This window comes from Podarcis melisellensis (genome assembly GCF_964234715.1).
Source record: "Podarcis melisellensis genome assembly, chromosome: 15".
NCBI classification, from domain to species: Eukaryota; Metazoa; Chordata; class Lepidosauria; order Squamata; family Lacertidae; genus Podarcis; species Podarcis melisellensis.
The window spans coordinates 16,148,411-16,172,968 of record NC_138532.1 but is presented as its reverse complement, the minus strand read 5'-3'; the positions used below and the strand labels follow the sequence as shown (position 1 = coordinate 16,172,968).

Sequence of the window (24,558 nt, the reverse complement as noted above, 5' to 3'; positions counted from 1 at the left end):
AGCGAGAGGAAGAGTAGGGCCTCCGTAAGCTGCCATCCCACAAACCACGGCAGGTGCAGCTTTCGGTGCAGCCGGTCAGTCCCCCGCTCGCAGGTGGCCCTGAGGCAGCTGCAGACCCGCATACAGCAGAGGTGGAAGGGGGTGGGAGGAGTTTGTGGCTCCCGGCAGCTGTGCCCCCTGGCTGCCGGCACGGGCCTGAGAGTGGGGAGGCAAGAGCGCTCACTTGAGCAAGGAGATGTCGTCGGCAAAGTCGTCGTGGCCCCGGCGCAGGCAGCGCAGGCAGCGCCACTGGGACACCATGAGGCAGAGAGGGAGCATGAAGAGGGCGCAGATGGCCGCCATGACGTAGGCGATGGTCATCAGCGTGGACTCGTCCGTCTGGGGGATGTTGTAGCCACAGTCCTCCATGTTGGAGTGAAGGAAAGGGCCGTCCACAGCGGCCGTGCGGAACTCGTCGTGCACTGAAGCCAGGGGAGCAGAGGAAACAGGATAATGAACGCAGGACAGCAGTGGTAAGACAAGACAATTAACGTGCAGAAGGCCCCAGGTTCGATCCCAAGTAAGTACCGTATTTTCTGTGTATAAGATGATATTATTTCCTTAGAAATAATAGGCAAAAACTGTGGGTCGAGGGGATAGCGATTTGTGGCAGCAGCCAGCAGGAGATTTGCAGCGGCGATTGGGTGTGTGATTGGTTGCTGCGGCCAGGCCTGCTGACGATTAGCTGCGGCAAGTGGGTGTGCTCTTTAGGCGTGTCATGGCTGCTTTAGTTCAGATTCCTGCATTGCAGGGGGTTGGACTAGATGACCCTCAGGGTCCCTTCCAATGCTACAGTTCCATGGTTCTATGAGATGCATAGGTGTGCCTGAGGCAGCTGCGCAAGTGAGTGGCAGCCAGCTCTGCCCAATGGAAGAGGCTGCCCGTCTGTCTGCCCCTTCTGCAGTCAGCCCCTCCTGACACCTCACACTTACCATGGCAGGCGCTGACTGCAAAGCCGATGCGCTTGCGAGCCCGGTCAAAGACCACGTAGAAGCCCTCCATGATGACAGCGCCCATGACGGTGCCCGTGGACGACTGGGAGATGGCGAACTTGTAGCATTCATCCTGAGACGTGGCCACGTCCTCGACAGGCCGCAGGTATTGCTGAGGGAGGGAGAGGCTTTTGGTAAGCCGGGGCACAGAAATTCTACCTTCCTTCCCCAAATGAGAATATCCTGCCATGTGGGCTCAGAGGCGTCAGGGTTGCCCAACGAGATGAGGAAAGCACTCTGCCCATGCTCAAAGGCACTCTTGTTTTCTCACAAGGGCTAGGACTGAGGCCAGCTGCCATTTGCTATCAAGCTGGGCGCAGTTTGTTTCCTCCCTGCTCATCAGGAAACACTAGCCTGAGCTAAGTTGCATAATTGCTCTGCTATTTTTGCTTCAAAATTTTGAATTTGTGATTTGAGTTCCAGCCAAATCACCCTCCTGAAAGCTCAGCTGCGTTTTCCAGACCGCCTCGGTCTTCTGCACAGCTGTCTTTGCATCCAGCGTTTTTAGCACCACATTTAAAACCACTGCCCCCTGCAATGTCAGCAACGTGTTGATGTAGTCCAGGGTTTCCCAAACATGGGCCTCCAGTTGTTTTTGGACTACAAATCCCATCATCCCTAACCACTGGGTCCTGCTAACTAGGAATGATGGGAGTTGTAGTACAACAACAGTTGGAGACCCAAGTTTGGGAAATGCCAACTTAGTCTTTCCATTAAAAACAAAACAAAATTGCAGCACCTGGTAGCTCTGGCAGGCTCCCCTTTAAAGAAAAACGTAATTTCGGCGCCATTTTATGGAGGGCTGGAATAGTTTTTAAACTGTTTCAGCCCACACCAGCGAGTGTTTTTAGACTATGCTGCTGCTATTGTTTTAAAGTGCCTTTAAGAAGAATGGGAAATGATGAATTTTGATAGTTGAAGAAGACCCTCAATTCCCAGCAAGGTGAGTGGACATTTTAACAGATCCTCCCCCCCAACACCCAAATTCCAGCCCACAGCTGAATCCGTTAGCATTTTGGTTTAGCTCTAACCCAGACGCTGCCAAGGAGGGTGCCCAAATCCAAAAGGCTGGTGTTAAGCTGAGATCTTTCTCTCCAGTCCAGCTTCCTCTTTACTCCCTAGAAAACTCCGGGCCCCTCAAGACCTCCCAGGTGGGGAGATTGGGGAATTCAACTCTAAGTGCAGTCGTACCTTGGTTCTCGAATACCTTGGTACTCGTACGTTTTGGCTCCCGAACGCCGAAAACTCAGAAGTAAGTATTCCGGTTTTTGAATGTTTTTTGGAAGCTGAACATCTGACATGACTTCTGCTTGGGTGCAGGAAGCTCCTGCAGCCAATCAGAAGCCACACCTTGGTTTTGGGAGTTGAACAGTCTCCCAGAACGGATTAAGCTTGAGAAGCAAGGTTCCACTACGTGGATGGAAGATTGAGATAAAATAGTGATAGATAGCTATACATAGATATATACAATTGTGTTTGATGAGGCTCATAACTACTGTATTTTATATTTTCCTTTTTCTATATTATTCTTTTCTTTTGGTGCATTAACTTTTATTCTCTTTCTATAAAGAGAGTTTGGATTCCATGGCTTAATATGTCAAAAATCTCTAAAACAATTCTATTAAAAAGGGGGGGGGAGAGAGAGAACTCCTGGCCCCTCCAAGCTGCAAGAACTTCTCTTGAAAGCCAGATGCAATGCCTTAGCCCAAAGCACACATGCAGTCGCGGCACCTACCTGTGGCAGGATGCTGATCCGGAAAGACTGGTTGGTGGTCTCGCCCATCAGGTAGAGAGAGATGACCGGGAAGATGTGCCAGGGGGTGGTGCCCACTTGCCAGCAAACCAGCTGCTCCCCCAGCCAGAAGCCATCGGGGAACTTCTCTGTCTGTTGAAGAGGGAGGGAAGGGGGTCTTATTGGCACCAGGACAAGCCACACCAGATTTTGGGGGAGGAGAATCAGGGTGGGAGGGCTGCTTCTTTTTTTTTGCTTTTCCTCCATTCCTCTGGTCAACAAAGATGAAGCAGCTCTCCACCTCCACCCCAGGGAATAAGGATGCTTTGTGCTAGAACATCTAGCACAGAGATGCTGGCTCACTTGCCAGGGGTGGGGTGGAATGGGTTTTACCATTTCCATGCATTGCAACACCTCCCCAGAGGAGGCCCAGTTACTCTAACCCAGTGTTCCCCAACCTTGGGCCTCCAGCTGTTTTTGGACTACAACTCCCATCATCCCTCGCTAGCAAGACCAGTGGTCAAGGATGATGGGAATTGTAGTCCAAAAACAGCTGGAGGCCCAAGGTTGGGGAACACTGCAACAGATTCATTTTTCACAATATACCGTATTTTTCGCTCTATAAGACGCACCAGACCATAAGACGCACCTAGTTTTTGGAAGAGGAAAAGAAGAAGAAAAACATTCTGAATCCCAAAAGCCAAGACAGCAAGCGGGATCGCTGCACAGCTGTCCTGGCTTATGGGATAGCCGCACACAGCCTCTCCTGGGCAAGGGGAGCCTTCATCCACTGCCCAGGAGAGGCTGAGCAGCTATGTCAGAAGCCAGGGCAGCCAGCGGGCTCCCCCAAGAGCTGCGCTCCCTTTAAAGAGTGTGCGGAATGTGTGTGCTGCTCTTGGGAGCTTTTCCCCAAGAGTTCCACGCTCCACACGTGCTCTTTGAAGGGAGCGCTGAGCAGAGCCTCCCGCCTGCATTCGCTCCATAAGATGCACACACATTTCCCCTTACTTTTTAGGTGGGGAAAAGTGCGTCTTATAGAGCGAAAAATACGGTATGCCCCATTGCAGGATCTGAATGATCTGGTCCCGGAGCCCTTGTTTCAGGATTCGAACACAGAGCTGAGCACACCTCACTCTCCGCAGGGCCCGCAGATAGGCAGACCAGGAGGTGCCCTTTTCCCTTTGCTGATCCCACCCCACACCCAGTGCATTTCTCACCGAGGAAGCTGTCTTTATGGACTTCACTGCTGCCTCAAAGACTTTCTTGGGGAGGCGGAGGTTGGTGGTGCCACTGTCCACGATGCTCTTGTCATAGTTGTACTGCGGGGAAAGACAAAGGCGCTCAGGCTCCAAAAACACCAATTCCCCCCTTCCCTCGCTTTCCCAAGCTCATGCACACCAACTCCAAAACAGCCCTGGCAGTGGGAGACAGAAGCTGACTCATACTGGAACCTGAATGGGTTGGGTGGGGGGTTTCTGAACTGGAGTTCCCCTGCTATGGCCAGGCTGAGCACAACCTGATCCCAAATCTGAGGAGCGGGAGGCGAGCGGTGTTGGCCTGTGGCAAATGCCTGGGCAGAGGAGCAAGGGCAGGGTCCAGTCCTCAGTACCAAAAGGTGCTCCTAGGCCCTGGCTTCACCAAGGCATCTCATTCCGAACCAAGGCATCTCATTGGTGGGCACTGGTCAGGTGGCTCCTCAGCACACACCAAAGTAGGGTGGATTTGATTTTATATCAAATTGATTTAAATCACTAGTCAGTAAGACTTGATTTAAATCTTTTTTTTTTACAGAAAAAACTCGTTCTTGCTGGTATAATCTTAATATTTACAACCAGGTTTCATTTTTGGAAGAATAAATTTTCAGAGTAGTTTTACAGTTACATCAAAAAATTGATACTATTAGAAATACATAGACTGATAATTATGAAATTATTGTGAGGTTTAATAAGTTAAATGTTTATATTTGGACAACTTTTCTCCTGCACTTTATTGGAAGGAGAAAAACAATCATTTCCTTAATAACAATTAAAACAATTTATTTAACTAAAACAATAACATTATAGCACATCTATCCATGTTTGTTAACTGATGTGGTTAAACAATTTTTTAAAAAAACAGCAACTTAAGACTGAGTTTTAGCACACATGAAAAACTTAAACAAAACCTTATTTCCTGATGAATAGCCTTTGGACTACAATGTAACTTAAATAGAAAACTATCTTAGTCGCTTGGTGGGTGTCTGTGTGGGGTAGGTGTGCAGGTATGTTGATATGTACAGTATAGGTAGGTATTATATAGAGTAATGTAGGTATGTTTTATGTTATGAAAATAAGGTAGTGTGTTGTGTATTGTGTAAATGTATATGTATGTGTTTTATATGTTAATAAAATTTAAACGAAAAGAAGAAAAGAAAACTATCTTTAGAAAGATTTTTCCTGCAAAGGCATTTTATTTTAAAAATCCAATTCAAATAAAAAAATTCCGATTTTTTAAATAAAAAACTTTGATTTTTATCCACCCTGCACCTGAGCATCCCTGGCTCCCTCTCACCTCCTTGCAGTCCATCTGCAGGTCCTGCCCGTTGATCTCTATCCTGACAATGATCACCTCGTAGTACCACTCTTTCCGAATCGGGGTGTACCAGATGCTGCCCACGTAGAGGGACGGGTCGATGCCTCCAATGATCTGCAGGGACAGGGGTGTGGCAAGAAATGGCATTAAGAGGAAGGGGCCGAGAGGAGGGTGGTGGATGCCCCGTTCCCCTCCCCTCCCCACCGCTCCTCAAAGCACCGGCAAACTTCCTGCCTGGGCTACTGGAGGCTCAGAGCTGCCTAGAATCTCCAGTCCAGGCCAAGTGTAAATGGGACAAAGGGGGCGATGGAGAGGAGAGGACACTCTGTGTGTGCTCTGACACACTCTTCTCCTCAGGACCCTCGTACCTACAGGACCGCCTCTCCTGGTATGCCCCACGGAAGACCTTAAGGTCCATAAATAGCAACACACTAGAGGTCCCGGGCCCTAAGGAAGTCAGATTAGCCTCAACCAGAGCCAGGGCCTTTTCAACACTAGCTCCGGCCTGGTGGAACGCTCTGTCTCATGAGACCAGAGCCCTGCGGGATCTGATTTCTTTCCGCAGGGCCTGTAAGACAGAGTTGTTCTGCCTGGCCTTTGGCTTGGAACCAGCCTGATCCCCTCCTCCTCTTTCCTTTTCCTTCTGTGATGGAACCCCTATTTGGGGACTTCCCCGGCTTTTCTGGCCCACGTAGGACCAGTCTGGATAGTTGGCCTTGGTGAAGATTTGACGTTTTCTCCCCCAAACAGTTTTTGATCTGGGCTTCCACTGAAATGAGGCTGCATTTTAAGTAGTATTTTAATCTTGTTTTTAAGTTGTATTTTAATCAATTGTTTTTATACCTGATGTTAGCCACCCTGAGCCCAGTCTTGGCAAGGGAGGGCAGGGTATAAATAAAATAAAATAAATAAATAAAATAAAATTAGAACGCTGGTCTTCCACATAAAGGTAAAGGGACCCCAGACCATTAGGTCCAGTCGTGACCGACTCTAGGGTTGCAGCACTCATCTCGCTTTATTGGCTGAGGGAGCCGGCGTACAGCTTCTGGGTCATGTGGCCAGCATGAGTAAGCCACTTCTGGTGAACCAGAGCAGCACACGGAAACACCGTTTACCTTCTCACTGGAGCGGTACCTATTTATCTACTTGCACTTTGACGTGCTTTCAAGCTGCTAGGTTGGCAGGAGCAGGGACCAAGCAATGGGAGTTCATCCCGTCACGGGGATTCGAACCGCCAACCTTCTGATCGGCAAGCCCTAGGCTCTGTGGTTTAACCCACAGTGCCACCTGCGTCCCGGCCTTCCACATACTCACCCCCAAAACAGGTGAGCCCTCCTGCCTGAACCTCAGCACCTGGAGTTGGGCTGTGGTTGCTTAATGGTGAGGAGAAGGCATTCTGCAGATGCTCAGAGGTGCTCTCAACCTCTTTATTATGTAGCTGTTTCGAGACTGGGAACAGGTTCTGGGGATCCAACTAAAAGGAGGAAAAAGAGACCCTTCTTGCCCCTGTGCCCCTCACTCACCATGCTGCCCCCCACAGAAGCCAGGGCGTCCGAGACGTTGGGCGGGAAGCCGGCTCCACACAGCTGCAGGGAGAAGAGGTTGGGGACCTGGGTTTGCTTCACCAGTGAGTCAAAGAAAGGCTCCAAGGTGTCATCAGGCTGCAGAGAAGGAGACGAGGGAGGATGGACTCAGCATCAGTGAGCAGGGAGGAAGCAAGTAGGCTGTGAGCTAGCCCTGGGCTTCAGGCTCACAGGTAGGCCCTGCTGGGCTTTGGAGGCTTGGATGCTAGAATATCAAGGAGAGCGGGATGAACTGCAACAACGTGGAGTTTTTGCCCAATGTGGAGCTCGAACCCTCAGCCCTGAGACTGAGAGTCTCCTGCTCTACCAACTGAGCTATGCTCCTTGGGAATGAGGAACATCTAGAGCCCTACCAACCCAAGCTACCACTGGGCCCAGCTAGCATGACCAATGGTCAGGGCTGATGAAAGGAGTCGGATGACTCCAGAAGAGCACCAAGCTCGCCAAACTCGGGACGAGATTGCGCATTTCTGGGCAACCTCTGTGTTGCTCCCTGGGAAAGGTGCAAAGGCCTGCTCTCCAGAGATCCAGGGTGGTTAGCTGGTCAGGTTTAGCAAAATCTCTCACTTGGACTACTGGAATGCGCTCCACATGGGGCTACCTTTGAAGGTGACCCGGAAACTACAACTAATCCAAAATGCGGCAGCTAGACTGGTGACTGGGAGCGGCCGTTGAGACCACATAATACCGGTCTTGAAAGACCTACATTAGCTCCCAGTACATTTCCGGGCACAATTCAAAGTGTTGGTGTTGACCTTTAAAGCCCTAAACGGCCTTGGTCCAGTATATCTGAAGAAGTGTCTCCACCCCCATTGTTCAACCTGGACACTGAGGTCCAGCGCCAAGGGCCTTCTGGCAGTTCCCTCACTGCGAGAAGCCAAGTTACAGGGAACCAGGCAGAGGGCCTTCTTGGTAGTGGCACCAGCCCTGTGGAACACCCTCCCACCAGATGTCAAAGAGAAAAACAACCACCAGACTTTTAGAAGACATCTGAAGGCAGCCCTGTTTAGGGAAGCTTTTAATGTTTAATAGGTTGTTGTATTTTAGTGTTTTGTTGGAAGCCGCCCAGAGTGGCTCGGGAAGCCCAGCCAGATGGGCGGGGTATAAATAATAATTATTATTATATTATATTATGTAAAGTGCTTAAGGTCTCACAGAGACGTGCCAGAGGACAAATGCAAGGAGACTGTTTTGCAGGTGGCATTCTAGATGGCAATGCCCTTTAAGGCAATGCTCAGTTTTAAGAGCAACAGGATTGGCTCCCTAAGCCCCTTTGGGCCTTCCAGGAGCCAGGGCAAGGGGGTTAAAGGAGGGTTATCCTATGCTGCTTCTGTGGCTGCATTATAGTTTCCAAGAGTATAACAAACAAACAAAAACAGGTAAGCCTCTAAACTGGAAAACTGTAGGGAATTTTAATAAATTTTAACTGCCCAACACATTTCCATTGGGAGATGTTGTTGTTGTTTTTATTCTGCAGTTGCGATTTGCGCTGGAAGGGTTTGGGGACACACATACCCCACCCTCTTACATTATACAGTTTCCACAATGGCAAGGGGTACATTTCTTCAGAGGTGCCCACACTGATGCCAGGCTCACCCGGGCAATCTCCGCATACGCCAGGCCCAGGATCCCTTCCCAGTTGGACCCGTTGATGAAAAACTTGTCTGACTCGGTGATGGCAGCAATGTTGGCGCGGACGGTGACGTTTGGGCCGTGGGGGATGGTCACCAGGTCAGTGCCAAGCTCCCCTTCCCACTTGCCCTGCGTGTACGGCACGTAGACTCCTTTCCGCAAGTCCCGGTACGTACCAGAGCTGCAAGAGACACACAGAGGGAGGTTACAAGGCAGTGAGAACACAGGTAAGCGGCATGTTGAGGGAGCTACCTGCATGAGGCAGCCTCAAAAACTCAAGGAAAAACCAGGAAAGACTGTTTATGTATGCAACAACAGCTGCAAGGATGCTACTAACCCAAAGATGCAAAGACTAGGGAAGAATGGCAAGCCAAACTGTTGGACTACAGCTGAAACTCGGAAAATTAGAATATCGTGGAAAAGTTCATTTATTTCAATAATTCAACTTAAAAGGTGAACCTAATATATGAGATAGACTCATGACATGCAAAGCGAGATATGTCAAGCTTTTATTTGTTATAATTGTGATGATTATGGCGTACAGCTGATGAAAACCCCAAATTAACAATCTCAGAACATTAGAATATTAAATGAAATAAGCAAAACAAGGACTGCAAATAGAGCAATATTGGACCTCTGAGAAGTAGAAGCATGCATATGTACTCAGTACTTGGTTTGGGCCCCTTTTGCATCAATTACTATCTCAATGCGGCGTGGCATGAATGCTATCAGCCTGTGGCACTGCTGAGGTGTTATGGAAGACCAGGAAGCTTCAACAGCAGCCTCCAGCTCTTCTGCATTGCTCGGTCTCATGTCTCTCATCTGTCTCTTGGCAATGCCCCATAGATTCTCTATGGGGTTCAGGTCAGGCGAGTTTGCTGGCCAATCAAGCACAGTAATCCCATGGGCATTGAACCAGGTTTTGGTACTTTTGGCAGTGTGGGCAGGTGCCAAAGTCCTGGAAAATGAAGTCAGCATCCCCATAAAGCTTGTCTCTGGAAGGAAGCATGAAGTGCTCCAAAATCTCCTGGGAGACGGCTGTGTAGACCCTGGACTTAATGAAGCACAGTGGACCAACATCAGCTGATGACATGGCTCCCCAAATCAACACAGACTGTGGAAACTTCACACTGGACTTCAAGCATCTGGCATTGTGTGCCTCCCCATTCTTCCTCCAGACTCTGGTTTCCAAATGAGATGCAAAAGCTGCTCTCATCAGAAAAGAGATTTGGGATGAGAACAGAAATCGTGCTCTGGTGCCGCAGCAGCGGGAGGCCCCATTAGCTAAAGTGGTACCTCAGGTTAAGAACAGTTTCAGGTTAAGAACAAACCTCCAGCAGCAAATGTCTTAATAGCACAAGGATGGAAGAATGAGGAAATCCTGACAAAAAACAGTGGCAAGGGAAACTGATGGACTATGCAGAACTGGCAAAACTGGCATACAAACTGCGAGACAAGGACAACTGTGGCTTTAAAGAAGAATGGGAACTTTTTACAAATTACTTTAAAAAAACCCAAAATGAACTGGACTCCTTGGCAGGTTTTGAATAAACATACACAAATTTATTATTGTTAACATAATAGATAGATAATTTAAGGATTTTTACAATTTTGTAACATGCAGAGAATAATATGTGTTGAAAAACCAGAGAGAGGAGCTGAGGGAAGTCTTGTGGGGGGGGGGGGAGGAAGGGTTTTTCTTGGGGAGGGGGGGAAATGGGGGGGAAGTGAAGATGGTATGTTTTTGATAACTTGTTATGTTGAAATTCTTAATAAAAACTATTTAAAAAAGAAAAGAATGGACCTCCAGAACGAATTAAGTTCTTAACCAGAGGTACCACTGTAATTTAGAGAGCGCTCTTGGCAGATGTGATGCCTTGGAGTGGGGTGGGGGGGCATCACATCAGTGGTGTGCACCTGCCCATCTTCTCTGCTCACGTCTCCGTAGCAAGAGGAGCAGATCGCCCTGAAGATGTCCATAGCACCCAGCCCATTCCCGGTCGGCTTTGGGCCGACTCCCCCATCAGCGCCTTGGCTCTGAACAGAGGCTGGCTGGCTCTCCCCACTCGGCCACGCAAGGCGAGGAGGCAGTGAGCAGACCGAGGCGGAAGGGAATCAGCCTGCCATTGTCCATTGTGCCCTCCAGCAGCAGCTCGAGGGCCAGACAGTAGCTCAGCATTTCTTCCCCCACGGCACAGAAAGAAGCCATTTAGCCCTGATCTGTGTGCTGGCGTCACCTGGCGCCACCCTGGCACTGCCAGCCCATGGCCAGATGGTCAAGTGTTTTCAGAAGACCTTACCAAGGATAGAAGAATGGCAGATGAAGATGATGGATTTTTCGGAGCTAGCTGGCCTAACTGGAAGAGTCCGCGATCAGAAGGAGGAGGAGTATCAGGAAGAGTGGATTAAATTTAATGATTACTTAGTTAAATATGTTAAGTTAAATTAACTGAAAACAGCTTGCAGATACTTAATTGGCTCAGGATTTTATTTATGTTAAGTGTCGAATTAATATTTTTAATTTCATAATGTGAAGATTTAAGGATGTTAATGTTTAAGTTAAATTTTACTGTGATTTGGAAAACCGTTAAAAGGACATGCAATGAAATTCAACCAAGGGGAAGCGAGGAAGTCACTTAACAATGTTAACAAGTGTAATTTGCAATAAGGCTATGATTCATGTTTGTTTGTCTTATGTTTGTTTGTTTGTTTGTTTGTTTGTTTGTTTATAATGTTGTGAAAACCAATAAAAAAAATTGGGGGGAAAAGTGTTTTCAGAAGACCAGAGACAGAAGGAGCGAAGGGGCAAAGGGATTATGGCTGGCGCTTGCAAAGGCGAAAGCCCCTCAAGCAAATTAGGGGCTAAACACCTCCCTGGTGAAAGAGGCTGGCGGGACAGAAGAGGGGAGAGGAGCAGTTTCCTCGCAAGCTCAGAGCTGCCTTCTCCTGCCCAGCCCCACATCAGCTTCCCTGCATACTCACAGCTGGCGCCGGTAGTACCGCCTGAGGAAAGGGTGAGGTGCTGCACCCACAGCAAAGTTACTGCTCCCTGTGTCCACCAAGATATTCAGCTGGGGGAAGAGAAAGGGAGAAAGGTCAGTGCGTTTCATGCAGGGCAGCCCAAATGTGCACGGCAACATCCTGTCCGGGACAATGAGCTTGTGCCTGACCCACCCACGGCCCAGAATATAATAGCTCCAGGGTGCATAATGCAGCACCACGTCTTTTAAACGAGGCTGGCTTCTGTTGGCATTGGGCATATGCAGCCTTCTGAACTACACAGGTCTCTACCTGAGGGAGAAAGGATCTAAATTGGGCACAGAGAGGCCAAGCTTGGCATCAAGATGCAAATGTTCTGTTGCTTTGGGCAGCGGCCTGTTCCAAGTTCCAGGAGTGGAAGGCAAGTTCCCGCAAGGAAAACGTCTCTGTGCACATATCTTTAAGCCAAAGGGAGAAGCCGGCTCGGAGCACAAAGTCACTGGTTCACCCCCTGCCCTTGGTCTGCAGCGACAGCAGCAGCAGTAGCAGCTCCTCTGTGTGGTTTAGCCAGTCTTGGAAGAAGCGTCAGCATCAGCAGCAAGCTGCAGGTGTATCAGTTTCCATGTCAGCTGGGGAAGGTCAGGGCTGCCAGACCCCAAGGTGGTGGCGCTGAGGCTGGAAGGAGCCTGCCTCCCCCAATCGCTACGCGGCCTAACCCTTTGCACAAGGGGTGCAGCAGAAAGGCAGATAGCTTGCTAACCTTGTGGGGTCAAGCGCGGAACAATTTGAAGCGCTGCTGTCTGAAACAGCACAGGAACACTGTCCTTTACACTAGGAGTGAAGAACCTGCCCAGATGCTGTTAGACTTGCACAATACTAGGGCTGATGGGAGGTGCAGTGCAGCAACAGCTGGGGGAGAGCACAGATGTTTCCCACATCTGCTTTTTACGCTCCAAGAAAGGAGGGGACACCCCCATGCACTAAGGCACAAATACTCTCCAGGGATGGGTGCTTTGAGAGGGTCTGGGCCACTCGTAGGAGAATTCAAAGAGGGGTTATGAAACAAGACTACTTCACTGTTGTACGCTCACTGTTCATATGCTTTAGAAATAAGAATAGTGTGCTGAATAGACCCCCAACGGCACATGCCTCCATGTGGAAAGGCTATGGTATTGATATGTGACTCCTCCAAAACATTGCTTTGCAGAATCTATTTCATTAGGATGCCTGCAAAATTTTATCCCGACTGCAATAATGTTTTTGTTTCTTAATGGTATGCCCTGCAGAGGACCTTAAGGTCCATGAATAATCGTAGTTTAGAGGTCCTGGGCCCTAAGGAAGTCAGATTATCCTCCACGAGGGCCAAGATCTTCTCAGTGATGGCTCCGACCTGGTGGAATGCTCTGTCCCATAAGACCAGGGCCCTGCAGGATTTAACTTCCTTCCGAAGGGCCTATAAGACAGAGCTATTCTGCCTGGCTTTCAGTATGAACTTAGCCTGATCTTTTATTCCCCTTCCTTCCCTCCCCCTCCCTTTTTTATGAAGATTACCTGCTCTGGGATCCCCCAGCTAATTCTCCCCTGGCCTCCTCGCTGGCCCACATAGGACTAATTTAGCCAGCTAGCCCTGGTGATCATCTAATGTTTATTGGATGGATTTCCCCCCTAAATTGATTTTGAATTCTGAATTTATTGTTATGCACATTTTATACTGTATTTTATGCTGTTTTTTGTTGCATCAATTAAGTGTTTTAAATTTGTTGTTAGCCGCCCTGAGCCTGGTTTTCTGAACCGGGAAGGGTGGGGTATAAATAAAAAAAATATTATTATTAATATTATTAATTGTCTGTCTTGTTTGTTTGTTGCTGTGTTTCAAAACTCAGTAAGAATGTCTTTGGAAAGAAAAGCACCAACTCTCCTGCAGCAAGACAGGCCATAGATGGGAGAGCATAGTGTCCACGCAGGCTTGAGCCCAGCAGCTTGGGGAGGAATTTCTCTCCAGTTAAAGGCCATCGAAAAAGCAACAGTCCCCCCTAGCTTTGCTTGTCTTAAGCAGTCCCAAATGGAGCAAGGAAGAAACCTCGCCATGGAGGCAAGAGGTCAGCACAGAGGCAGGCTGCAAGACCTCAAGTCACTTCCTGCAAATGTCAGACCAGGCAAAGGCATTTCTAGCTTCTGCTCTCTCCACATTTCTGGGAAGAAAGTCATGTGTGCCTAATCACAATGAGATCACAAGCAGGATGCCAGATACTTGTTGGCTCCCTCTCCTGGATCGTTCACATAGGATTCTTCTATATTTATACAGCTTTTCACCAAAATTCATCATCGTTCCGTTCCATATGGCTCACTTAAAAGGTCCATCAGCAGCCATTAGTACACAGCATCAGGCTTCTCTAAGCTATGAGCATCCTGTGGCTCAGCTGCACAAAGATGCAGAATGTCCAAAGCATCCTTAAACATTTATACAGCACAGAGCACTTGGCTTGGCACCTCCTGCACTTGACAGAGGGATTCCCCTTATATATTCACCTCTGCCTCCTGACCACTCCTACTGGTTTCTTATAGGCAAGAATCTTAAATGTCGGTGACTACCTGGCGGAGTAAGAAGATGCTTTGATAGGTCAGCAACTCGCAGGGCTGATCTAGAACTCGAGACAACCCCAAATGACAAGCAGTGACCTTTAGCACCAAGTGTGCAGCAGCAGCACGTCAGCAGGAGTGGAGAACCTCTGGCCTACCAGATGTTGCTGAACTACAATTCCCATCAGCACAGCAAGCATGGTCGTGGATGATGGGATTTGTAGTTCCCCACTGTTGGACCTTAGAGGCCAAGACAAAAAAAAAAATCCAAACCAAAAACAAACAAGAACCTCCTAAGCAGACCATTGGTTCAGACAGAGCTATTGGGTTATGGTCAGAGGCAGTAATACTTCTGATAGCAGTTGCAGAAAACCACCAGAGAGAGAAGGCTCTTGTTCTGCTTGCAGCCTTCCCATAGCTTCTGGCTGGCCACTATGAGAACAGGACATTGCCCTCAAAGGGCCATTGGCCTAATCCAGCAACATCTTATGTCCTTATGTTACCACTAATGATTTGCTGTAACTGGCCTATCTGCAAGTGGTAAAGTCACTGCAGCCAGGTGTGCACCGGCCTAAGTCCACATGGGTTGCACATCAACAGAGAGAACTAAACTGAAAAGGAAAACAACAAAATGACTGGATCATTAGCAAAGCTGTTCAGGAAGATCCACACACACCCAAAAAGAGTTTTGTGCTGCTATTTTGTTCTGATCGTGTTAACTTATTTTATAAGGAAAGGTGGGAGCCAAGAATATTTCAATGGTGTTCTTAGGAGAAGCCAACTTCAGTCCCTGGTTTTCAAGAATGCATTGCAAAATTACTCTGTAAACTTGAGACTGAAAATGGTTGTGCCTAAGAGTGCCCTGGAAGAAGGATTCAATTTGTGGAAAAGTTGGGCTCAATGAAAGCCCAATTCTGTGCCTAGAGGTCTCCTTCATCCTTTCCCTGCCTTTGGGGACCTGCCATCTCACTTTCTCTACATGCGGTTGCATGTGAAAACCCAGGCACTTCTTGTTAGTATCTGAGAGTGTGGAGAACTGAAGCCTACCCACTGTTTTTGCCCAGGACAGCAGAAGCAGTTATGCACTGCACCAGAACAGCCCCTTCCCTGCGTCCCAGAGGACACAGCCGCAAGCCGCCACTGGGTTTGCTGGCAGTAATTGAACTCCCTCTGTTCAGCTGCAAACCTGGGCAATAAACACACACACCAATGGCAGAAGTGTATCAGAGCGGCCATACCAACCTCCTCTTGGGTCCTGCTGCAAAATCTCTCAGTGAGCAGCCGGGTGGGGCCTAAACAGAGAGGGGCAATAGAGAGCCTTGCCAGGTCTTGCTGCTGGGCAGCCTTAATCCTGACCTCACAAGAGCTCTATCTTCTCCTAATCCCCCACCGAGAGTGTGCCAGGAAAGGACTTACTGCTTTTGTACTAATCAGCAAACCACAGTGCACATGTATACACAAAGCACAATCTCTTGCTCCCTCCAATAATTTTTTGAAGGCTGTCACCTGCCTCCTTTACTCACCATCCAGGCAACAGACAAAGTCAAGCTTCCATAGGGTTGTCACCAATGCCAGCCCTCCACAGAGTAGGCCCATCAAAGTTAATGGGCATGGCTAATTTATGGCCAGTTGGGTTTAGTTGGGTCTACTCATCATTGGCTCCAACCCCATAAATTTAACTAAATTAACAGATGTCAATGAATGGGGCTGGCTTGTGCTCTCACTCAAAGCAATCTTCGGGGGAAAGAGAGTCTGCTCTCTGCTTCTGGTGCTACCATCTCTTTGCCTGAATGTGAAGAGTTCAGCATAAGGCATTTAAGGGTGCAAGACCAATACACCCTGCACAGGAGTAAGTCCAACTGAATAGAATGGAGCTTACAACAAAATGAGCCTGCAGTGACCCAGGGTAGCACAACACCTTTTTAGACTAGAGAAAGCAAAGCCAAGGAAGTCAATGTGACTCTTCCCCACACACACCCTAAAGAGAGTTTGTTTTTCCACCCAGTGGCTCAAACACTCATGCACCACCTTGACAGGGCTCTACAGCCTGGCACTGGGTCCCACAGGGAGATAACAACAGCCTTTGTGGTTCCAGATGACAGCAAGGTCAGCTCCCCAAACCAATGTCCCACCAGCCCTGCCAATCTCACTTTGCAGCTGGCACCCAAAAAGGCCAACAGTTTGCACACCCACCCACACCTGGGGTCACCACTGAGGATGCTCTGCTCAAGCCACACCCCCACAAATCCTGGCACTGCTCAGCTTTCACAAGCTACATTCACTTGCAGTCAGACAAAGGCTGCCCACCAAACCCCTTGCAAACTCACATTTCCCCTCATCCACACAGATATGACACCCTGTAGCTTGTTAAATAAGTTGGAGTTCTTGTTATTAAATATACCAAGAAAAAAGCACACCAAGAACTCAGGCCAATGTAAGTTTCAATAGTGGGTGTAGTCCCTACTCGCAAATCAATAGTCAGTTGTAACAAAAACTAATCCATTCAAAAGTATGTATTCTGACAAGGATTACAAACTCAAACAGAGATTACAAACTCAAACTCATAAAGATATGTACAACACAATAATTACGTGTGGGTAGATCAACATGTAAACGCACAGAAAAGCTCAAGATACACGTTGATCTACCCACACGTAGTTGTTATCTCTGAGAAACATAGAAAATAACAGGATATATTTATCTGAAAGTCTTCAAACTTACATGACCCTTTAAAAATTAGCTAATGAAGGTGAATACATCGAAACAGGGCCCTGTCCTGGTTTCTGATCCATTATTGACTTCTGACTTCTGCTCAATGATTGAAACTAAGACCTCCATGTCGAATCTGACCATGGACTAACATGAACTTATCTCATAAACTCATAAACTCTTATCTCTAATTCTGTAATGAATTATTGTGTTATACATATCTTTAGGAGTTTGAGTTCATAATCTTAGTTAGAGTTTGTACCCTGTAGCTTGTGGCACCGCATTGTCACTCTAGAACCTCTTCAAAGTCCGAATACTAGCACTTTGGGGAAGCAATGCCAGTGTTTGCCCTGGCTTTGGAGGCTCAGCTTTGCAGAGAGGTTTAGTTCGCTAGCCTGATTTTTGGCACTGTGGGCCTAAGAAAACAAATGTGCTCATAATATGCACACCTGGTACCACTTACTCACGCACACATATAGGCTTGTACTTTCCCCACTTGCTTTCACACACATGCACGCTTTATATAAGGAACCTTTAATTCCACTGAAAGCACCATATGTTGCTGGCATCTCAGGCTTACTTGGCCCACGGCCAGAGAGCTGAAGAGGCAGCCGTCAGATGAGGCTTGGGGAGCTGCGGGAACCTTCCTGGAATCAGGCAGTTCTGAGCAAACCTGCTTGGCAAGGCGAGGCAAAGGGGTGAGGGGTTTCGGGGCCTTTTCCCCAGCGGCGAAAAGTCAACTTGGCAGTGGAAGGGCACAGAGAGCCCCCTCACCCACGATGGGTCAGTTTGGAAAGAAGCAAAGGTGCTGGAAACGCGTTCTGCACATCCTCAGAGGCTACTGCCTGCAATATTTCAGGCGAAGCCCCAGCGCTAAAAATAAGTCCCACGGCTAAGCTGCGGCTTAAGCCTCAACAAATGCCCAGGTACATCCGGCTGCTTGCGTAGAAGCAGGCAACCCAGCTGCACAGATGGATCCCTGTGAAATTTTGTGTCTTCGTACACGACAAAAACACCACTTCTCCCCTTGGATCCATGCACACGTTTTAAGCCAGCTCTCTTCCTCACCCATCCAACCAGTCGCTCTCTATGGCAGCTTCTCATTTTCAAAGCTACTAAAGAGAAGCAGCTCCAGATAAGCAGAGCCTTTTTCCACCAGTGGAGAAGAAATGCACTGGTTTCCCATAGAAAACAAATGATTTCCATGCTCTGCTCACTTTTATCAATGGCTGCACCTCTTCCGAAAGCCTTTCCCCCAGTCTGTTCCCTGGGAGGACCCCAAATAAAGCTGCTGAGGAGCCAGCAAAAGCAGCTCCACCGACAAGGACTGCTTTGCACTGGAAAGGCTGCTGGATGTCAGCTAAGGACACAATGGGGCTGGCCGCACGAGAGCACAGGGATGGTCACTAGTTGTGCGGTCTGGTTAGACATAGTGAGACCTGATTTCAGTGACAGACCACGCCTGAATAACTTCCAACTCCTCCTTTTAAAAAAGTATTTTGAAAGGATTCAGATAGGACGTAAAGAAGATGTCCTCCCTTGCCATCTTGCCCTCCCGGCCATGAAGGGCGAACAAGGAGGCAAGTGATCTGTCTCTCTCTGTACACACCACCCAACTTTCCCCTTTCATCCTTGCAGCGGCCCCTTCAGTCTCCCCCCCCCCCCGGCACTTTGGATCTTCTGAGGGTCCAGCTCCTGGAAATCACCTGCAAAGTGCCCCACCAGAAGCCCAGCTGAAAATCCTGGGCTGGGGGCTAAGAGTCAGAGCTGTGAGCTAAAAAGTGCAGGCTGCAAGGTTGATCTCTCTGCCCTGAACTTGCCAGGTGGCCTTGGGGAGCCACTGCCCCACCCAAGCATCACAAACACTTACTCTCTCCCACACACAGCCCCATCCCCACCTGCAACCCACTGACTTTCTTCAGAGGGGGGGTATCACTGGCCTTGGATAGGAAGCATTCTGAAAGCATCTAGAGCCCGGTTTCCCGAACTTGGATCTCCAGCTGTTTTTGGACTACAATTCCCATCATCCCTGACCACTGGTCCGGCTAGCTAGGGATGATGGGAGTTGTAGTCCAAAAACAGATGGCGACCCAAGTTTGGGAAACCCTGATCTAGAGCCATGCCCTCTCCTTAGGGACCCTACCCCACCCCAGCATGGGGAAGGGGGCTGGCCTGACCGGATACCCCTCGCTGCCCGCCCGCCCACCCACCAGCACACGGGGGTCCCGTGGGCGCCAAGCTCGTGGCCCGACGGCGGCTCACCTTCTGCGGGGGGCTCCCCACCGTCATCTCCACATAGTAGCCCTGCCCGGACTTGCCTCGCAGGTTGTCCAGCATGTCGGCGAAGACGCCGCCGCCGCCGCTGCCGCCTGGGCGAGGCTCGTCCTGCTCGTCGGCCGAGCGCGGCTCCCGCGACTGGATGGGCGCGCTCCGCAAGGGCAGCCGGAGCCCGACGGGCGCCTGGACGGGGCCTCGCGCCACCCCGGAGCCCAAGCACAGCAGCAGCCCCAGCAGCGCCCGAGCCATGCTCAGCTCCGCCGGCTCCTGCTCGAAGGCCGCGCGGGGAGGAGGAGGAGGAGGACGAGGAGGGAGGAGGACGCGGAGCGGGCAGCGGCGAGGCGGACCAGGCTACTTCCCAGCGGCCCGGCGGCGGCCTCGGGAGGCACCTCCAGGCCGCGGCGGGAGCTGCAGCTGCATGGGGCGCCGCCGGCCTAGGCGAGATGCAGAGGCTCCTGTTGCTCGGCGCCGCGGGCCGGCTCCAGCGCAGCAGCTGGGAAGGCTCCGCGCTCGAGCCTGGGCGGCGGCAGCAGCTATCCGAGGCAAAGGCTTTTCCTTCTGCCGGAGCTCGCTGGGAGTTGTAGTCCACGGGCGGGCCGAGCCGCGGAGAGGCAGCGGCTCCTTCTGCGCACGCGGCAGCGGCGGCTTGCTCGGAAGGCGCGCCTGCCGGGAGCTTCGTAGCGCCGCCTCCTCCTCTGCGCCCTGGCCCGGCTGATGCCCAGGGCAAGGAGCATCTTCTCTCGGCCTGGCTCTCCTGAGGACGCCTCCTGGCCGGAGAGAGGCCGGGGCCCGCGGCGCACAGCGCGAGCTAAAGGAGCCGAAGTCCCTTTGGCCCTCCGTAAAATATTTGACGGCGCCCGACAGACCCCCCCCCAAAAAAGAGTTGATCGGCATCAGGGGTGCCAACTTGAACAAAATATTGGAGGGGGCAGTAAACCCCGTCCTGCATAATCAGTCACGTGCACGCACATCATTTGAATGGCAATGCCCAACTTAGGGAGGCAGCCCCCTCAAATATTTTATGGGAGGGCCGAAGACCCCTTGGCCCCAGCAATTGGCCATTCAAGTGGTGTGCAGGTGCCATGTCTTGTGGTCAATTATGCGGGGTGGGGCTTACCTGGGCCCCCTCAATTTTGTATTCAAGTTGGCACCGCTGGAACGAACCAAGGCGGACCAAGTGTTGTTTTTTTGGCACCAGAGACAAAGGGGGGAGGCGAACGGCTGCCAAGCAGCTCCTGAGGACTGCCTCTTCAAACCTGTTGGGTGGCCCCCATTGCCTATATTGTGTGGCAGGCCTGAGAGGTCAAGGAACTCCCTGCAAGAGAACCACAGTGGGAAAGCCCGGCTACAGGAGAGCAGACAGTGGGGTTGTCGAGGGAGGGGCCAGACAAGGGCAGGCAGGGCTTCTAGCCCTTGGTGGGAGTCCCCACCAAGTTTTGGGCTGGGCAAGGTTTCACGCTGCTGGCCTTGATAGTTGGACACATTCCTTGGAGAAGTGAGACCAGGCCTGTGTCTGCTTGACCTTTGCCCATCCTGGCTGGTCAATGGGGCAGAGTCTGTCATATCTAACTAGGTGTCCACCCTAGTAGGTTCCTTCCTTATAGTGGGGGTGGTTCCCACCTTTCTGAAGGATGCTCTGTATGGAGAGAGCCTTACTAAAGAAATCTGCCCTCCGCACTTGTGGTATGAATAACTAGGTAGGGTGTCTGTCCCTTGGGTTGCATCTTCACTCCAGGTTTCTGAGTGAAGTTGAGCATTTAGATCCATTCCATTCAGGCGTTAGGCCTGATTTTTGGAATGGAAACTGTCTTGGTCACCCAGATAGGTGTCCCATGCCAGGTGGTTTTCCTGGCTCTCTTAGAGTTGGTACCATTAGTCCTGGATCTGGCTGGGATGGGTATACATGATGCCACCTTTCAGTAGGTCATCTAAGAACATAAGAAGAGCCTGCTGGATCAGGCCCCTGGGCCATCTAGTCCAGATGAGGTAGAACATCACCTTCAGGATTAGTAGCCAATGATAACTTTATCCTCCATTAGTATTCTCCCTTTTTTCCAAGCTATCCCAAGTTGGTTCCCATCACTGTGGGAACGAGTTCCATACTGGTGCATGAAGGACTTCCTTTTGTCTGTTCTGCATCTTCCAACATTCAGCATCATTAGAGGTCCATGAATTCTACTGTAACTTGCATCTGCTCTGTCCCCTTAACCTTTCTGGTTGTTCTAATCTAGAAGCCCAAGCCCAGAATATGGTGTCTGGAGGTTGAAGTTACTGCTATGACCTTTGTGGTACCACAGATCCTCATCTGTGCTTTTTAATATCTACATGAAACTAACTGCTGGTTGAGGCAATTGAAAGGGCATGATTCTCCTATGCAGCTGACACACAGCTGCTCTGCCTCTCATTCCCATCACCCAATCCCAGGTGATGTCATTTTCAGGAATGGATATGGGTTAAGAACATAGGCCGACTTCCGCAAATCAAGCCAATAAATAAAAATACTTAACTAAAAGTAGAAATTACAGATTTTTCTGAGCACTTGGGGGTCAAAGGAAAGTATTCTAAAAGAACAGCTGTTGAGACATTTCATTCTGAATCTGCTAGACAGAGCCAGACAGAGGATGGTGACAGGTGGGTCTCCTGCCCCTCCAACCCAACACATTCTGGCTATGCCCATGGTTCCAGCTCCACTTTTGGAGGTGGTATGGCTCTGAATAGGACGCAGGTGGCACTATGGGTTAAACCACAGAGCCTAGGACTTGCTGATCAGAAGGTCGGTGGTTCGAATCCCCACGAGGGGTGAGCTCCCGTTGCTCAGTCCCTGCTCCTGCCAACCTAGCAGTTCAAAAGCACGTCAAAGTGCAAGTAGATAAATAGGTACCCCTCTGGGGGGGAAGGTAAACAGCGTTTCCATTCGCTGCTCTGATTCGCCAAAGGCGGCTTAGTCATGCTGGCCACATGACCCAGAAGCTGTACGCCGGCTCCCTCGGCCAATAAAGCGAGATGAGCGCTGCAACCCCAGAGTCGGTCACGACTGGACCTAATGGTCAGGGTCCCTTTACCTTTACCTGTGAATGCCAGTTCCTGGGAATCACAACTGGGGAGAATGGCTTTTGTGAAAAACAAAGTCTCTAGTAGCCCTCACCACAGTGCAGCAACGCTGGCAGGGGTAAAACAACGAGAGGGGTGGGGCAGCTCCTGGACACAATCCTAGGATTCTGTACGGTGGAAAGAAGCCCGTTCTTTTGTCAAACCTAACATTCAGCTTCATTGGATGCCCCCATCCGTGTTACAGGCTGTTTGCACGCTACACCTTTAACCAGAGTCTGCCCCTGATTCGCCTTGTTCTCTTAGACAAGTTGTTGCAGCTCATAGGGAAGCTGCAAACAGGGGAGAGGGTGGAATGAGCTGCTCTCGGGACGTAGAGGCTGAATTCAGCCGTGCTTACAAGTGACCGAGAGCGAGCCCTCGTATTTTGTGCAAAAAAGAGTCTACGCCGGCGGTCATTTACCCACCACCGATTTAGCAAACTTGCTCGTTTTTCGGGTGCTGCAAAACTTTGCGGGGTTTTCTCGCCCCTGCTGCCGCCCAGTGGCCAAAATTAGAAAGGGCTGCCTGGTTACAGCACGTTGGAGAGCGCTAGGAGGACTCTAGGATAGAGAGAAGCGGTTGCGGTGGGGGGGGGGGGCGGAAACAGTGTGATGAGGGGGTGAAGAGAGATTGATGGAGTAGGGGGAAGGAAGAGCGGGGGGGTCAGTGTATCACTAACTCAGCACTTTCCAGAGAGTTGTTGTTTTTGTGTGTTTCCCACCTACATACAGATCATGCAGAAGGAAACCAGAGTTTGCTGCAGCTGTCAGAATTGCAAGCGCAAAAGAAAACAATTTGGGCAACTCAAATGGGAGGAGAGACAAGGAAGGTCATGGCAAGGAACAGTTGCCACTAGAAAGATTCCTCCAACTGAGTTAAAGCACAGACATCATATTTCCACCCGCACTTTTTTAAAAAAAGTATGCCTCTGTTTTTACAAGCAAGTCGAGGAGAGATTTGTATTTGAGACCCACCTGGAAAGAACCTCAACCAACCAGCAGCTATGAGAAACAGGTAAGGTGGAGACTGCTTGTGGTTCCAATTCCATTTAATAAGTTAAAAGTCCAGCCCATCACACAGCAGTGGAACTTTCCAACATATACAAAGGTGCAGAATTTCACAATCATCCTTAAATATTTTTTTTTCTAGTCCTTTAAATATCTACACAGTTCCTATTTCTTTTAATCTAAACAATCTGGGGGTTACAACAATCCACCCACAGAGAAGGCCTCAGGTACAGAGGAGCCCATGTGTTTGGGGAGCAGGGGCATGTGAGCTTGGGCTCCATTTGGGGGGGTTTGGTCCAGCACCTGCACAAAGGTGAACAAATGTTTCACTGCCTAGAGGGCAGTGACGGCTAAGCAGTAGAGGATGGTGGTCGGCGGGGGTCAGGGTGGGGAGACAAAGCAGCTCAGCTTCCCATCAAAACCCACCTCATGGAGCTCCTCACTGCCACCCCAAAACATGACTGAAAAAGCATTGTGAAAGCAGAGATTTCTCCACCCCCTGCCTAGTTGCTGCCCATCCTGCCCGTAAGTTCACAGCCTGCTCTCCTTCCTATTAAAATGGCAAGGATGAAATGAGAACCTCCTGGTGCCCAGGGAGAAAGGAATCTGAATGCAGATGGACAAGGGGTGAGCAGAGAAGGCGAAGGGACCCAGCTTGTTCTAACCTAAGTAATGTTCAAGGTGTTCCATCCTCACCTTTCTGCTGGTGCCTGGCAGTGAGACATTAACACTTCCCCTCTCTCTTCCCTATGCCACCAGCCAGGTTTGGTTTCCCTAACTCCAGGTGGAAATTGGGGTGGGGCAGGGAAGGTGATAAAAGACAAGGCCACAGATTGTTGCTTTCAAAAGTTGACAAAAGCAAGCACTAGGGGAAAGTCCTTTTTTCCACAGGGAAAGACGGAAAGGGGAAGATGCCAGAACCTTAAATTACTATTTAGCCGGGGCCCCCCAAGACATTCATCTGAGTCTGTCACATTTCATTCCATTGGAATTTTTTATCACATAATGCCATTCCCAAGGGGAGACCCTTGTACCCATTTCTCAGCTTGATAAACCCTGAGCAGTGGAAAGGTTCTCCCTTACCCCCCCTCGCCCCCATACAAGCTGTTGGCAGCACAGCGAGTGCAAGTCTGAGCTACTCAAAATACATATATACTGTGCTGTGCTCAGCCTGGGCTTTTTAATTTTTTGATGGTCACTGGCTTGGAGATTCCTTCATTACCTGTATCCAGGGATCTCTATGTTTAATTTCCTCATCAAGCATATATACACTGACCATCCTGAACCATCAGCAGCCTTTTAAAAGCGAAAAAGACCTGGGCTAAGGTGCTATGGTGATGAAGCCTCAACTCCTAGCATAAGGTGGA

General features: G+C 49.7%; 1 protein-coding gene across 1 annotated transcript; it reads right to left on the bottom strand.

The window, feature by feature from the left end:
* Positions 1–60: 60 nt before the first annotated feature.
* Positions 61–19,477, bottom strand: BACE1 (beta-secretase 1). Its single transcript, XM_081889914.1, has 9 exons — positions 19,080–19,477; positions 11,532–11,620; positions 8,514–8,730; positions 6,858–6,995; positions 5,314–5,448; positions 3,981–4,082; positions 2,767–2,916; positions 972–1,143; positions 61–461 (listed from the first exon to the last, which is right to left on the bottom strand). The coding sequence occupies exons 1-9, from the start codon at positions 19,341–19,343 to the stop codon at positions 220–222; spliced, it is 1,509 nt and encodes a 502-aa protein (XP_081746040.1). The 5' UTR covers positions 19,344–19,477; the 3' UTR covers positions 61–219.
* Positions 19,478–24,558: the final 5,081 nt, after the last annotated feature.

Excerpts from the sequence above, each read along its gene's own strand:
- BACE1 (XM_081889914.1), bottom strand. The coding sequence starts at position 19,343 with ATGGCTCGGGCGCTGCTGGGGCTGCTGCTGTGCTTGGGCTCCGGGGTG. Across the intron at positions 11,621-19,079 it reads TGGGGAGCCCCCCGCAGAAG|CTGAATATCTTGGTGGACAC; the intron begins GTGAGCCGCCGT and ends CTCTTCCCCCAG. Across the intron at positions 5,449-6,857 it reads CTTCTGTGGGGGGCAGCATG|ATCATTGGAGGCATCGACCC; the intron begins GTGAGTGAGGGG and ends CTGTCCCTGCAG.